Source organism: Lissotriton helveticus, chromosome 3_1 (assembly GCF_964261635.1).
Source record: "Lissotriton helveticus chromosome 3_1, aLisHel1.1, whole genome shotgun sequence".
Classification (NCBI taxonomy): Eukaryota; Metazoa; Chordata; class Amphibia; order Caudata; family Salamandridae; genus Lissotriton; species Lissotriton helveticus.
The window spans coordinates 897,210,237-897,224,390 of record NC_136061.1 but is presented as its reverse complement, the minus strand read 5'-3'; the positions used below and the strand labels follow the sequence as shown (position 1 = coordinate 897,224,390).

Below are 14,154 nucleotides of genomic sequence, written 5' to 3'. Positions count from 1 at the left end.
CCCCGCTAGGTCTGAGCGTGTTCTCCCGTTGGCTGCTCTCAAGCCATGCTCAAGTGTAAGGGAATTTAGCTGAATAATTCTGGGCGTCCATCTATTTATGATTGGAAGATCAAGTAACGGGACACCTCTCCTTGAGTCTTCGTCATACAGATCCAGAGATTCATCTGGCAATAGAGGCTCAAATGTACAATTAAAGTCTCCCATGACCATAATTAACGAGTCTCCGCTGCACTCACCTAGGGCTACCTCCAAAGCAGAAAGAGTTGGTGACAAGGCTCTCCCAGAAGCCCCACGTGTGTAGATATTAATAATCTCCAGTTTTTCAGCTTTCCTTGGGCATGTTATAGTTATGCGCATCAAATCTGGGGATTTTTGGGGATGATGATGTACTCTCCATCCTAAAGAAATATCTACCCAAACTAAGAGACCTCCATAAGGGCGACCTCTACCCGATGCTGGGATGCCTGCCGGGACAAAGAAGGTGGCATAACCCACTCTGTGCCTTGGTTCCACACACCACGTCTCTTGAAATGCACAGACTGAGTGGGGTTCAATGAGCGCCACCCAGTCCGGGGCATCCAACTTATTATTTAGGCCTGCCACGTTCCAGCTGATAGCTTTCAGGGTTGCATGATGCAAAGGCTCAGCGCAACCTACTTCCCTACTCTGTGTACCCAGAGTTTGTGCTCCATCCACTAACTCGATATATACTTGTATATACATATAGATATATAGATATATATATATATATATATATATGTATATACATATATATATGTATATATATATATATATATATATATATACATATACATATATATATATATATATATATATATATATATATATATATATTCCCATAAATCCCCACAACTCCTACACACTTAAACCCGAAAACCCATACCCAGCCTAAACCCTAATAATACCCATGCCATCCAAAAACACTTACCCACCCTAAATTACCCTTCCACCCGAAAACCCATACCTACCATAAACCTTACAATTACCCTTCCACCCGAAAACCCATAACCAACCTATATATACAAACACTTAATACTTACCTAATACTTACATTTGAAACGCATATGCCTTTACCATTCATGCCTTTACAACTAAATTAATTGTAAAGGCATATGCGATGTAACAGCACTTGCCTAGCAACGGCTGCGTTGTAATAGACTCGTTGTAATGGCTGTTTACCTCTGGAATTATATGTGTTGGTGTTGCGGGGTTATGTAAAGAGATGCAAAGAGATATTTATTGTTTTTGCGGGACACTGCCTTAAAAACTCAAATGGACCCAACTGATTGCCCCTTCATGATTACCAAGACCACGTACTCCAAAATTTCTGTTCACTACATCTAGGCTCTGTCATGGTTGGGTTTGTGTTTCTTTTTTGTAATAAATGCGTACTGTATGTATAAAGTGTATCTAATTAATGTAGAACTTTATTGTAGCCCTCATTGGTAACTTAAATATACAGCGCTGTACATGAGCAGGAGATTGACTGTGCTCCTCTATTGACTTGGCTTAATCTGCGTGGGTCATGAGAATAGACTAACCTTTGATGGCGCCCTTTGTGTTTCCTACTCAGTTCCACTTCAGTGATGTGAAGTTCATGCAGCTTCAGGTTCAGACATTCAAAATCCACAATGATGGGCAGGTGGCATGCCAGTTTGAGTTCATCAATAAGTTGGACGAGCCACGATACTGCAAGCCATGGCTAATTGCCAACCCCAGCAAGGGGTTTCTATTGCAAGGTAATTGCATGTTTCAGAAATGTGCATACCAAGCATTGTGTTTGCGTCTGATATAAGAAATACTAATATTGAACATTTTATTACTGCTGGGATTGTGAAATACAATATTTTTTATCATTAAAGGCCATTGCTAGTTACTGGATCATTGAAATGATACACATGCCTATTTCTTACCTTTATACTTAAATAAAAAATGTCCTAGTTAACATGAAGGAATGTTTCAATTCTATGAAAGACCACAGAGACAAGGATTCTGCTTTTCTTTCTATGCTGTTTCTCCAACAGCCAACAATATTTACAGTAACATTACATTTCCCAAGAACCTCTAGAAAAGAATGTAGTTCATATTATCCAATCACAGTCCCTATATTTAATCCCAAGTCTTCCTCCTCTCTCCCTCTTTCTTCCTATGACCTCAACCTCACAAAATCCTTTACCTTAATCTAGTCTTCACATTAGCTAGGACATTTTTTATTTTATGTCTTGACCAGAGGAGAAGTTTATGATAGTTTAAAGTTTGATTATTACTAGTTAAGAAATATTGTCCACCAGCTTAATGTAAAAATGTTTAAAGGTTGAATTGGATGACCAGTTTCCTGGCATCATAATGTCCTACTACCGAGCACCTATCCTTGGAAGCCGTGGCTCCTCTAGCTGAGTGTTGACACTACTGATGCCTACTTTCTGCTTTGCCCATATCACCCATCTCACCCATCTTGCTGTGGTTGCTGATGATACTGCCAAGAAGTGTTTCCTAAAAGCACTTTGAACTCTCATGAAAGGATCAAGTTTAGGATTTTGTGTCCATCCCAAGACTAAATTACTTAGACTCTGGGGCTACCGAGAGCCTAAAACCTTTTAGCAGTTTACATACCTTCATATATTCACCAACTGGCAGACCGTCCCCAGTGGTTGTTCCTGCCCATGTTAGCTCCGCCAATAATTAATCAATCTCCTGAATAAAAGGCTTACATACAGGGTACATGGAATTATGTAGCAGCTATAGGCAATAATACTATTTTTGCTAGCACCACTCTGCCCATGACACAAAGGGGGAGAGTGTTCCAGAACCAGAGAGGTAACTCTGATCCCCTTAATGCTCTGCTCAGGTTGCATTCATAGTACAGCACATCAGTGTGTACAGTGTGTGACACCCATATCCTGAAGTAGCAGAACTTGGTTTGCTCCCATCTAAAGCCCCAGCCGGGTAGATGCGTCAGTGCAACTTCCCTAAAGCCTGCTAACGGGAGCAGACAAACTCCTGCCTATTTACACAAAGTATGGAAAAGAACAGGAGTATGACCCATCAACCACGTTGGGATTGGGGTAAGAATATGTGTGTAAACAAACAGTTTCCCAACAGGTATCATTCATTTAGACAGTTACAAAGATATGTACAAACATTATCATTGACAGACAAAAGAGACTCAATATATCCGTTTTTATGTGCCGATGGCATCAAAGTAACACAAACAAATTAGAATGGACAGTACTATCAGCACTGAAAGTTAAAATTACACAACCCAAGTTGTACTTGGTGCAAACAAGGTGCCAGTGATGTGCACGACAGCGACGCAAGTGACAAACGTGCTCAGCGTGAACGGCGCAAAAGATACAAGTGTACAATATTTACCGTGATACAGTGTGACTAGATCCTAAATAGGAACATATTATTTAAGATGTTCAAAGGTGGTCACAATGTAGGTAGCGCCTTTTGAATGGGCTTGGGAGTCGACAACGTTTCGATCCAGTCAAGTTTGGATCATCCTCAGGACAGGGTTGTAGGAAGGGACGAGAGGGGATGGAGTTAGGGGGTGACAAGTATGATCACAAGACATATAATTGTGTGGACCGAAATACTAGAGGGCCTGAGATAGTTAGAGTTACTAATGCAAAAGTTATTGTGACCCCTAAAGACATAAGGTTCAGGGACTGCCAGAGCTTATGAAGGCATGGAATGGTTGTTGGATAACAGGGAGAACCTGCTCAGAGGGGCATATAGTGTCTATGACTTGAGCAGTCAGCACCCATGTATTTCAGAGAAGCGCAAAACCAGCAAGAAAGCTCATTGGCGGTATGTACGTTTAACTGGCTGGCTCTATGAGGCTGGGGGGCCACAAGGTTTTACAGCAGGTGTATACTCGAGGGGGCCGTGCACCATAGGAATAACAGCCTATAAACAGTGTGTGGCATAGGCAGCGCATGCCACATATGTTGGCTCAGGGAACGTGGCATACACGTGACATCGCTTTCAATTGCGTGTCTGCTGTGACGGAATGTTCCGGGATGTCAACTCGTTCGGAACCAGGAATGAGGCTGTGACCTACAGAAAAATAGTGATGGGATGAAGGGGGTCCGTGAGGAATGACCCGAAGTTCGAGTTATGAAAAGAGGCGTGGCGTCTTACCTGTAGGGCGTCTGTAGTCCCACAATTAATTTAGACGGCAAGGACCAGGAATCGGCGGTCAAGGACAATGTCGAAGATCGCGGTGTCCGGGGATTGAATCTGAAAATGTAGGCAAAGCACTAATTAGGGCACTGAGTGGACGCGCTTTCTTGCTGGTTTTGTGCTTCTCTGAAATACATGGGTGCTGACTGCTCAAGTCATAGACACTATATGGCCCTCTGAGCAGGTTCTCCCTGTTATCCAACAACCATTCCATGCCTTCATAAGCTCTGGCAGTCCCTGAACCTTATGCCTTTAGGGGTCACAATAACTTTTGCATTAGTAACTCTAACTATCTCAGGCCCTCTAGTATTTCGGTCCACACAATTATATCTGTCTTGTGATCATACTTGTCACCCCCTAACTCCATCCCCTCTCGTCCCTTCCTACAGCACTGCTCCATTCTACAACCCTGTCCTGAGGATGATCCAAACTTGACTGGATCGAAACGTCGTCGACTCCCCAGCCCATTCAAAAGGCGCTACCTACATTGTGACCATCCTTGAACATCTTAAATAATATGTTCCTATTTAGGATCTAGTCACACTGTATCACTGTAAATATTGTACACTTGTATCTTTTGCGCCGTTCACGCTGAGCACGTTTGTCACTTGCGTCGCTGTCGTGCACATCACTTGCACCTTGTTTGCACCAAGTACAACTTGGGTTGTGTAATTTTAACTTTCAGTGCTGATAATACTGTCCATTCTAATTTGTTTGTGTTACTTTGATGCCATCGGCATATAAAAACGGATATATTGAGTCTCTTTTGTCTGTCAAAGATAATGTTTGTACATATCTTTGTAACTGTCTAAATGAATGATACCTGTTGGGAAACTGTTTGTTTACACACATATTTACACAAAGGCCAGAAATTGTTGCAAACTCATGTAACTCTTGCAGCAGATGATCCCTGAGGTTGGGCTAAGTATACCAGAGCGTTATCCACATCTAGGGATACCACATGGGCCACCCCATCTGTCTTTATTGCCCAGGGTTGCATTGCGCTGTGCAATTGGACCCCTAAAGTTTCCATTGCAATGAGCAGGGATGACAGAGAGTACCCCTGCCTGGTTCTCACTCCACTTTCCAGCTGCTTGACCACCGGATCACACCGACTTAACTTTAGGAATTGGGCCACCATATAGCAGGCCAATACATTTCAGGAACCTGCAGCTAAAACCCAACTTCTTGAGCACCTTAACCATGTAATCTCAGTCCTGTGAGTCAAACGCCTTCTCGATGTCGAGTGCTGCCAGGGTGCACTCTTCCACTGAATGTTCCATCAAGTCCATAACCTGTCCAAAGTGTCTATTCATGAACGTGTTGCGGGACTAAATAAAGTCACATTGATCCTTATGAACCAGTGACCTCACCATAGGTAGCATCCTGGTGGCTAAGATCTTCGAAAGGTTTTTCGTAGCTTCATTTAACATGGACAACGGACGATAGGAGCTGACCTCCCTGGGCTCTTTTTTAGGTGTGGGCACCTTCACTATAACTGCCTCTCATGGAGCGTGGCAATGTTCCATTCTTTTTTTACTTCAATGACACTTCCAAAAGTCTGTCAGCCACTGTGTCTAGATATGTCTGACTAAACTTGGAGCAGAATCCATCCTCTCCAGGGGTCTTACTGTTGGGTAGGGCAGGAATAGCAGCAATCACGTCTTCTCTTGTGATCTCCCAGTCTAATGTTTCAACCTCATCATGAGACAGCTCTGGAAGGATGATGCAGGCAAGAATACTTCAGTGTGTTCCAGGACTGGCGCTCCCGGTTACACGTAAAGCCCCTCTAGGTAGTTCGACAAGGTGGCATTTATATTCTCTTGTGTCACCGCAACGTTCACATTCCAATAATGGATAGTATGAGAGAGGTGGGTGATTATCCAGTATTGGGGTATCTTTCATAGATTCACATAACTGAATAATTCTCCGTCGTCGAGATGGGAGTCCCACTGTACCATATTCAAGCAGTATTTAAATAATGTTAAAGGCTTGAATGGCCAAAGAAAATGTCTAACATAGCCTAGCTATGTCCTTTTTCAACAAGGACCTAATGTTGAATGCAGACAGTCAGCTGCTAGCACCCTCTAGAACCTTTCCAGTAGAGGCAGTTTCCCCACAGACTTCCACTGCACGTCGTGTGCTAAGGGAGTCTCTCTGAGGTCTACTCAGTTTTTCTTCTACCTTCGAGGTTTTTCTTTCGGGCCTTCAAGACCTGTAGCAAGAAGAGTCCATTTTGATGAGCCTCACCAGGACTGCATTTATTGCCTCCACCCAGCCCATGAGGTGAAACAGTGCAAAATCGGTTGTGCTTTCTCTTCTAAAACTTTAAGAGATAGAGAGGGAAGGCTGCTTTTGTGACTACAGTCCACTAAGCACTGTACGTCATTGGAGGAAGACAGTGATGGCTCATCCATGCTTCACCAGAGAGGAAAATATCTCAAGACAAAGACTCTGGAGAGGGCAGGAAACACCTCCAACCCTCCTCAGAAAGCAAGTGCTCAAAACAGAAGAAACATTCTAAGGTCTCCTCTAAGCCCCCGTCTTCGGTTTCCCCTACTCAAGTGAGGAAAGAAAAGAAGCACCATAGAGCCTTCTCATCAGATCCGGGGAAAAGCAGAACTGAAAAACCCCCAACGACGATGCCACCGTTGACGACTGTCACCGGATCGTCGGTGACAACAAGTTACATGGTTACGTTGATGTCCGGTACAATGACGACAATGGCCATCTCTGGGCCCATACTGTCGATGAAGGTATCGTTGACACCATCATCGTCGACGTCCGCCCCATCTGTGCACTCGGTGAGGGTTGCAGTGACGAAGCCGACGAAGATACCGGCGACGTCCACACTGTCGACATCACTACTTTTGCTGACTCTGACACCGCCGATGAGGCCATTGGTGATTGCGATTCCGTCGACGACACCATTGACGATGACAGCGTTGACTACCGTGTTTCCATTGTCAGTGGCCAGGCATCCGTCAACGCCACAATCGACGATGATTAAAGTGACGAAGACGTTTTTAGGTTTCGCCTGGCGTTTACTGCGCAAGCAGTATCGCGCAGGCGAAATCTTATGTTTACACAGTATGTAGCTTTGTCCCCCCTCTCTGTTCCATTGGCTAGCTCCATAAATGGAGGCTAGCCATTGGAACAGAGATCTGCCCGTCATTGCCGGAGCAGATAAGTGGGCGTTCCCGCGATTTTTACTCATCCCGCCCCTTTGCGATCGTCATGCGGCTGTGGGCGTGTGTTTATTTATTTTTTTCTCGTTATTTTTTCGTATTTTTCGAAGTGCCTTTAGCCGGAGTGGTCTGCGAGATTTAAGTTGCCAGGAAGTTGTTGTTATTTGCGATCAGGTAAGCAGCATTTTGTTTAATATTTTATTTGCATGTGTATTTGCATTTTATTTGCATGTGTCTCATGTCGTCTCCCTTTTTGTATGTGTACCCCGTCTCATGTCGTCTCCCTGTTTGTTGTGTGTGTCTTTGCTGTCGTCTCTACATGCCCCGTGTTGTGGATGTTCACCCCACCCTCCCGCTGTCCGTGTCTCCGTTCCCACCCCCCCTCCATTGCTCTCGTTCTCGTTCGTTCAATGAGGGTCCGCGTCGCATGGTCAGGCCGCTCAGGCGTCGGGTCAGTGGTTGCCTTTGGCGCCTCTGGCGGTGAGTCCCCTGCCCCCCCTTGTGGATGCCATGGTCTGCTGGACATGCTAGCATGTTGCGGTGAGTGCCCGGGCATTGTCTCCCCCCCTCACCTGCAGTCCCCGAGGCCAGAGGTTGTGTTTTGTTGCATGTTTTGTTGCCCCTGTTGGGGGGGGGGGGCGGCATTGGGGTTGGAGGTGCGTTGCGGCCAGAGCTGGGTTGCGTAGTTGTGGAGCTGGGTCGGCCCGGGACAGCTTGTGTGCGGCTCAGTGGATGGGTCTCCGGGGAGCTCTTGCACAACTGTTTATTTGTGGGAGCACTTCGGTGCTGTCTGTGCGCCACACGTTCATTGTCCTTCTTGGGGGGGGTGGAATGGGCTGACTTCCATTGGAGGGAAGGCGGGTGTACTTGGTCATGCGCTGCTCCTAGGCGGCTCATACGGTGTGTCCTCGGGGTGTTGCACAAGTTTTCCATGCATACCCTTTTTATTAGGTTTTGCCTGGCTTCCCTGCCCCCTGGCTGCGCTTGCTTCCCTGGCTGCGCTTGCTTCCCTGCCCCCTGGCTGCGCTTGCTTCCCTGCCCCCTGGCTGCGCTTGCTTCCCTGCCCCTTGGCTGTGCTTGCTTCCCTGCCCCCTGGCTGCGCTTGCTTCCCTTCCCCCTGGCTGTGCTTGCTTCCCTTCCCCCTGGCTGTGCTTGCTTCCCTTCCCCCTGGCTGTGCTTGCTTCCCTTCCCCCTGGCTGTGCTTGCTTCCCTGCCCCCTGGCTGTGCTTGCTTCCCTGCCCCCTGGCTGTGCTTGCTTCCCTGCCCCCTGGCTGCGCTTGCTTCCCTGCCCCCTGGCTGTGCTTGCTTCCCTCCCCCCTGGCTGTGCTTGCTTCCCTTCCCCCTGGCTGTGCTTGCTTCCCTTCCCCCTGACTGTGCTTGCTTCCCTGCCCCCTGGCTGTGCTTGCATCCTTGCCTGTGCTTGCTTCCCTGCCCCCTGGCTGTGCTTGCTTCCCTGCCTGTGCTTGCTTTCCTGCACCCTGGCTGTGCTTGCTTCCCTGCCCCCTGGCTGTGCTTGCTTCCCTGCCCCCTGGCTGTGCTTGCTTCCCTGCCCCCTGGCTGTGCTTGCTTCCCTGCCACCTGGCTGTGCTTGCTTCCCTGCCCCCCTGGCTGTGCTTGCTTCCCTGCCCCCTGGCTGTGCTTGCTTCCCTGCCCCCTGGCTGTGCTTGCATCCTTGCCTGTGCTTGCTTCCCTGCACCCTGGCTGTGCTTGCTTCCCTGCCCCCTGGCTGTGCTTGCTTCCCTGCCCCCTGGCTGTGCTTGCTTCCCTGCCCCCTGGCTGTGCTTGCTTCCCTGCCCCCTGGCTGTGCTTGCTTCCCTGCCACCTGGCTGTGCTTGCTTCCCTGCCCCCTGGCTGTGCTTGCTTCCCTGCCCCCTGGCTGTGCTTGCTTGCCTGCCCCCTGGCTCTGCTTGCTTGCCTGCCCCCTGGCTGTGCTTGCTTGCCTGCCCCCTGGCTGTGCTTGCTTGCCTGCCCCCTCGCTGTGCTTGCTTCCCTGCCCCCTCGCTGTGCTTGCTTCCCTGCCCCCTCGTTGTGCTTGCTTCCCTGCCCCCTCGCTGTGCTTGCTTCCCTGCCCCCTCGCTGTGCTTGCTTCCCTGCCCCCTCGCTGTGCTTGCTCTCCAGGGTGGGTGTGTGTGGCTCTGGGTGGGTGTGTGTGGCTCTGGGTGGGTGTGTGTGGCTCTGGGTGGGTGTGTGTGGCTCTGGGTGGGTGTGTGTGGCTCTGGGTGGTGTGGCTGGCTGTGTGTGTGTGGCTCTGGGTGTCTGTGGCTCTGGGTGTGTGTGTGTGGTAGTAATTGCTGTCTGCTGAGCTCATCCAGTAGGGTAAAATAGGTCTCACATTTGCGAGAGATTAAGCTATTGGCAATGTAAATGACAATGCCATTTATTTATCTGTTTTCAAAACCAACACATAAATAAAAAAATTGTCATTTACAATGCCAATAGCTCTAACTTTTGAAAAGGCGAAACCGTTGCATTGTAAATGCTTGTTACATCCTGGGATGTTAGCTTACAGTAAAATCTTCCCTTTGCCTTCTTTGCACCTTTTGGATCTACAGGAGTCGGACGAAGAGGATGAGGAAAAAGATGGAGTATATGGAGGGGCGCATAGTCCATCGGAGTTGCACGTTAAGTTCCAAGAAGATGACGAGGACTATGTCAGCAATACTACCAGCCATATCTGGCACCGCCACGTCATTATCAACACTACGAATATCACAAACCTCGCCCTAGAGAGATAGCTCACCTGCTGCCATCTTTGATTCAAGACCATCAAGCTATGCTGGCAGACTGCAAACACAGATTTCCATCTCAAGATGTTCAAAAGGAGCTGCCAGTGCAACCACAGGCTCTTTAGAAACCGAGTTCGCCAGCAACACCTACAGTGCCATGACCTTGTACGCAAGAGCCGGATCCGGTCGACCCTTCCTCTTTGAATGAGGACAGAGAAGAAGGTGAAATTCCAGAACCAATGCCTGCAGACCCTTGGGAGGACTACATAATTCCCACTTACTCCCCTCCGTCACACCATCCAGCGGATTCCCTGCCAGAAGACATAGGGTGTTTCCACAGCTTAATGGAGAGCGCTTCTAATAGATTCCATCTCCCCATGGATATTACACATACAGACTGCTTCCTGTATGCTTTTAAAGAGGAAGCCAGAATGTCTATGCGCATAATTCCAATAATAGACTACATCTGGCAAGAGGGGATAAAAATAATGATGACCCCAGCCACAATACCACCAGTGCTCTCTCGCATAGAGAAAAAGTACAGAGCCCCAGAAAATGTGCCCTCCTGTCTGACAGGCCACCCTAGGCCTGATTATTTGATTTCTCAGGAGATCTAAGAACCCTGCCACCCTGATCTCAACTCCTCCGGACAAAGAAGGGTGTAAGTTGGATATCATGGGGAACCGTTTCTCCACCATGGCTGCAACTACCATCAACTACCATCAAGACGGCCAACGCTTTGGCTATCATCAGCCATTACGATAGACAAATGTGTTCGGATATGGCCTCTTTATTAGACCTCTTTCCTGAGGACAGGAAGAAGGAAGCCAGAAAGATCCTCTTAGAAGTAGAGCAGGCGGCCTCAGAGAAAATCGACTGCGCTATGGACATAGCCAACACACGGTTCCGCCAACTGGCAAGTGCAGCAGTCTTAATGCGCCATGGGTGGTTGAAATCAACCACATTTAGACTGGAGGTACAGTCAAAGGTTTTGGATATGGCGTTTGATGGGGATGCTTTGTTTGGCAAACTTATAGATGAGGCGCTTCTATCCATCAAAAAAGACACGAATACAGCAAAATCCTTGGGTTCCCTCCAATAAAGGAAATAATCATTCAGGGGGGCAAAAGGGTGTGGTTTACCACTTCCAGAGGAAGTTTCCAGAGGGCACAACAATACCAGCCCTATCAACCACAATATAGGCAATCCTAACTACCTGCTGCCTACTGTCAACCGGCCACGGTTGGTTTCTTTAGCAAAGGAGGCAGAAAGAGAACATCTATCCAAGGCAGAGACAATGGAAGAAAATAATGATCTCACCAGGGTACCAGCTTCCCCCTCTTTTTCCCCTTCCTTGAGTGCAAAGATATCCAGTTTCTTCCGGCAATGGGAGAGTATATGTGAGAAGTTGGCCTGATGTATGATGTCTCCAATTCTGGGGGCACCTTATATCAGTCCAAACAATCACTTATGGTGGTGGTTGTAAGTCAACCTTAAAGACAAGCTATCCTAGAGGTAGCATGGACTAAGCAGCCTAAAGGCTTAACTCAAGAGGACATGTGAAGCCAGCTGTTTTACCATATGCAGTCCTGTAATATCAAATGAAAGGACACCACACAAGTTATATATTATAAACATATATGTATTTATTCTCAGAATAATCCCCAATAATCTTTATGAGTAAAGAAGCACAAGCGTTTAAACAAAAGCACAGTATAACATATACAAGTTGCACAATTATGGATGAGGCTGATGGCCACTCAAACCATATATCAAAAAAGTGGTATAAGCATCACCAATCGATCAGGGGTAAGGCCTAGGGCCTTGGGAATCGCTGGGACTACACTGGACTAACAGCAGTTAGGACGGGAGTAGCCCGCGGGATCCGGGTGCAGTGCCTAAAGCACACGCATGCACCAATGCAAAGTCAATGGTGCGTAAAAGTTATCGAGTTACAGTTTTAAGAGTCTTCCGACTGGACTAGAAGGACAAAACTTTAGACTTAGACACTAGAGGTGTAAACCACTACAGGAGCACCGGCGTTCAAGAGTTACCTCACCCACAGGAAGCGGGTGCACAGGTGAAAAGATGTGTCGGGTTTCGTCACGAAGATCTATGGTGCCTGGAGATGAAGATGCTGCAGGCGTCCAGAAGAGAAGTGTCCGGTGTGATCCAAGAGTGGATCGAAGATGTAGAGTACCTGAAAGCAGAGGGGACAGAGTCTGGGTCACTAGCCAGTGACCAGGAAAGAACCAGGAAGGAACCAGGCAATGTCGGGCGCAATCAGGTGCTTGTCGTGAATCTTGTCTCCGCTGCCACGTGGTCTCTGGGGCACCGAGGATGTCCAGTGAATCACGAGCTGTCCCACGAAGGCTCTCGCTGTCAGCGGTGTCGGCTTCCGGATCGGAGTCAACAGGCCTTGGCAAAGGCAACCCACGCGGGATTCGAAGATCACTTCTTACTCGGACCAGCAAGGTCTGAGCGGGTGCTCCTTTTCAGGGGAGCGAGGGCCAGTCTGAAGCAACCAGACTAGCAGAGCAAATTCAAAGGTTCGTCGGTACTGGGGCCACTAGCCAACGGGCAAGTGACCGGACCAATGCGTTGAGCAGGAAAATGCAAAAGGGCCCCACACAGCACTCGAGGAGTGTGGAGGGGTGAGCTTCGGTGCAAAAGCTGCTCGGGGCTGGAGCTTCTCAAACTCCAATGCACAGCCTCGAGGGAGCCTCGGATGCTGCACGGTCAGCGCTTCGTAGTTTTTCCAAGATGGCCGGCCCCACGCTTCAGGTCGCCTCCACGGGTCTCAGCTCTTCAGGGACTGTGGATCGGCTGTTAGAAGGCAGGCACGCTGGGTCTTGTCGATCTGTCGCTCGAGTTCCGGCGGGAACTGCAACAAAGCAAACGTCGAGGTACTGGATGGTGCCTGTTTGCACAGGGTGGTCACTCCTTGACCACTAGGGAGATTATTCAGTCTTCCACGTCGAGTGGGATGTCGAAGGGTCCAGAGTTTCGTTTCATACATTTCAGTCAGGATAATCTGAGGTGCATCTGCACAGCTCCTACTTTTATGTCAAATCAAGGGGCTGGATTACCTGCTAGGTCCCTCCTATGGGTGGGACCCAGGAAGGGGGTGGTTACACCCCTTTCCCTTTGTCCAGTTTCGCGCCAGAGCTGGGGCTGGAGTGCCCCAGAACCGGTTTGACTGGATTTTTCATGGGACACCTTGTGTGCCCCAGGCAGTGTCTAGTTTCTTTCAAACCTCCCTGCTCCAATCCACTATCTCCTGTCTGGGGTGGTGTAACACCTCCCTGTGACAGGAAACCATTTGTCCAGGCCTCCCCTGCCAAGTTTCGGTCAGCAGCAGGAGGTCAGACTTGTGTCAGGGTAGCAGCATCCATTTTGTGATGCTGAGGCTCTGGTTAGGATTAACCGCATTTAAAGCAAAGTAACATGTCTTCTCCCTCTAGAAGGGTGGAATGCTACCCCCGTCGCCAGAACTGGCGAGGGGGTAGTATTCCAAAGTGTATGACACCAAACACGACATGTTTTGATAAAGCCAAACCAAAGTTAGCATTAACCGCGAGGATTATAATGCACTTAAGAGTATATGGTATGGCAGTATCACTGGAACAGCAGTAAGGAAATGGTTCCGAACACTGCAGACAGGCTCAGCTCATGCTAGAGCCCCATCTCACATAAAACCAAGCACTCTGCCTCCAGGATTGTAAAGGCCTGCCATAGGAGTGACTTATAGGTGTCTATGTGTCCAGATGTAGGTTTAGACATAGGTATACTATATCTAAGCAAGGGGGGAGTACACCACCTTGCCCCAGCTGTGTGAACAGCCAGTTGTGTCGATTTAAGTACCAGCCAGGGGTGGCAAAAGACATGCTGCAGCCCCTGGTGGCCTTGGATGCACCTATGCCCTGGGCACCTATAGTGCACTGTACAGGGGCTGATAAGGTGTCCAGTACCAAATTGGTGAGGTACCTATAGTACATGGAGTCCATTTAAAGAGAGTGCAGATAGCCTGG

At 48.3% G+C, this 14,154-nt stretch overlaps 1 protein-coding gene across 4 annotated transcripts in view; it reads left to right on the top strand.

Moving 5' to 3' along the window:
- INPP5B (inositol polyphosphate-5-phosphatase B) overlaps window positions 1–14,154 on the top strand; it is a 923,852-nt gene that overhangs the window by 628,663 nt on the left and 281,035 nt on the right. For all 4 annotated transcript variants that reach the window (XM_078681233.1, XM_078681230.1, XM_078681231.1 and 1 more), the window contains one exon: window positions 1,595–1,760. In XM_078681233.1, coding sequence (XP_078537359.1) covers window positions 1,595–1,760 — 166 coding nt within the window. The remainder of the gene's footprint in view (window positions 1–1,594; window positions 1,761–14,154) is intronic.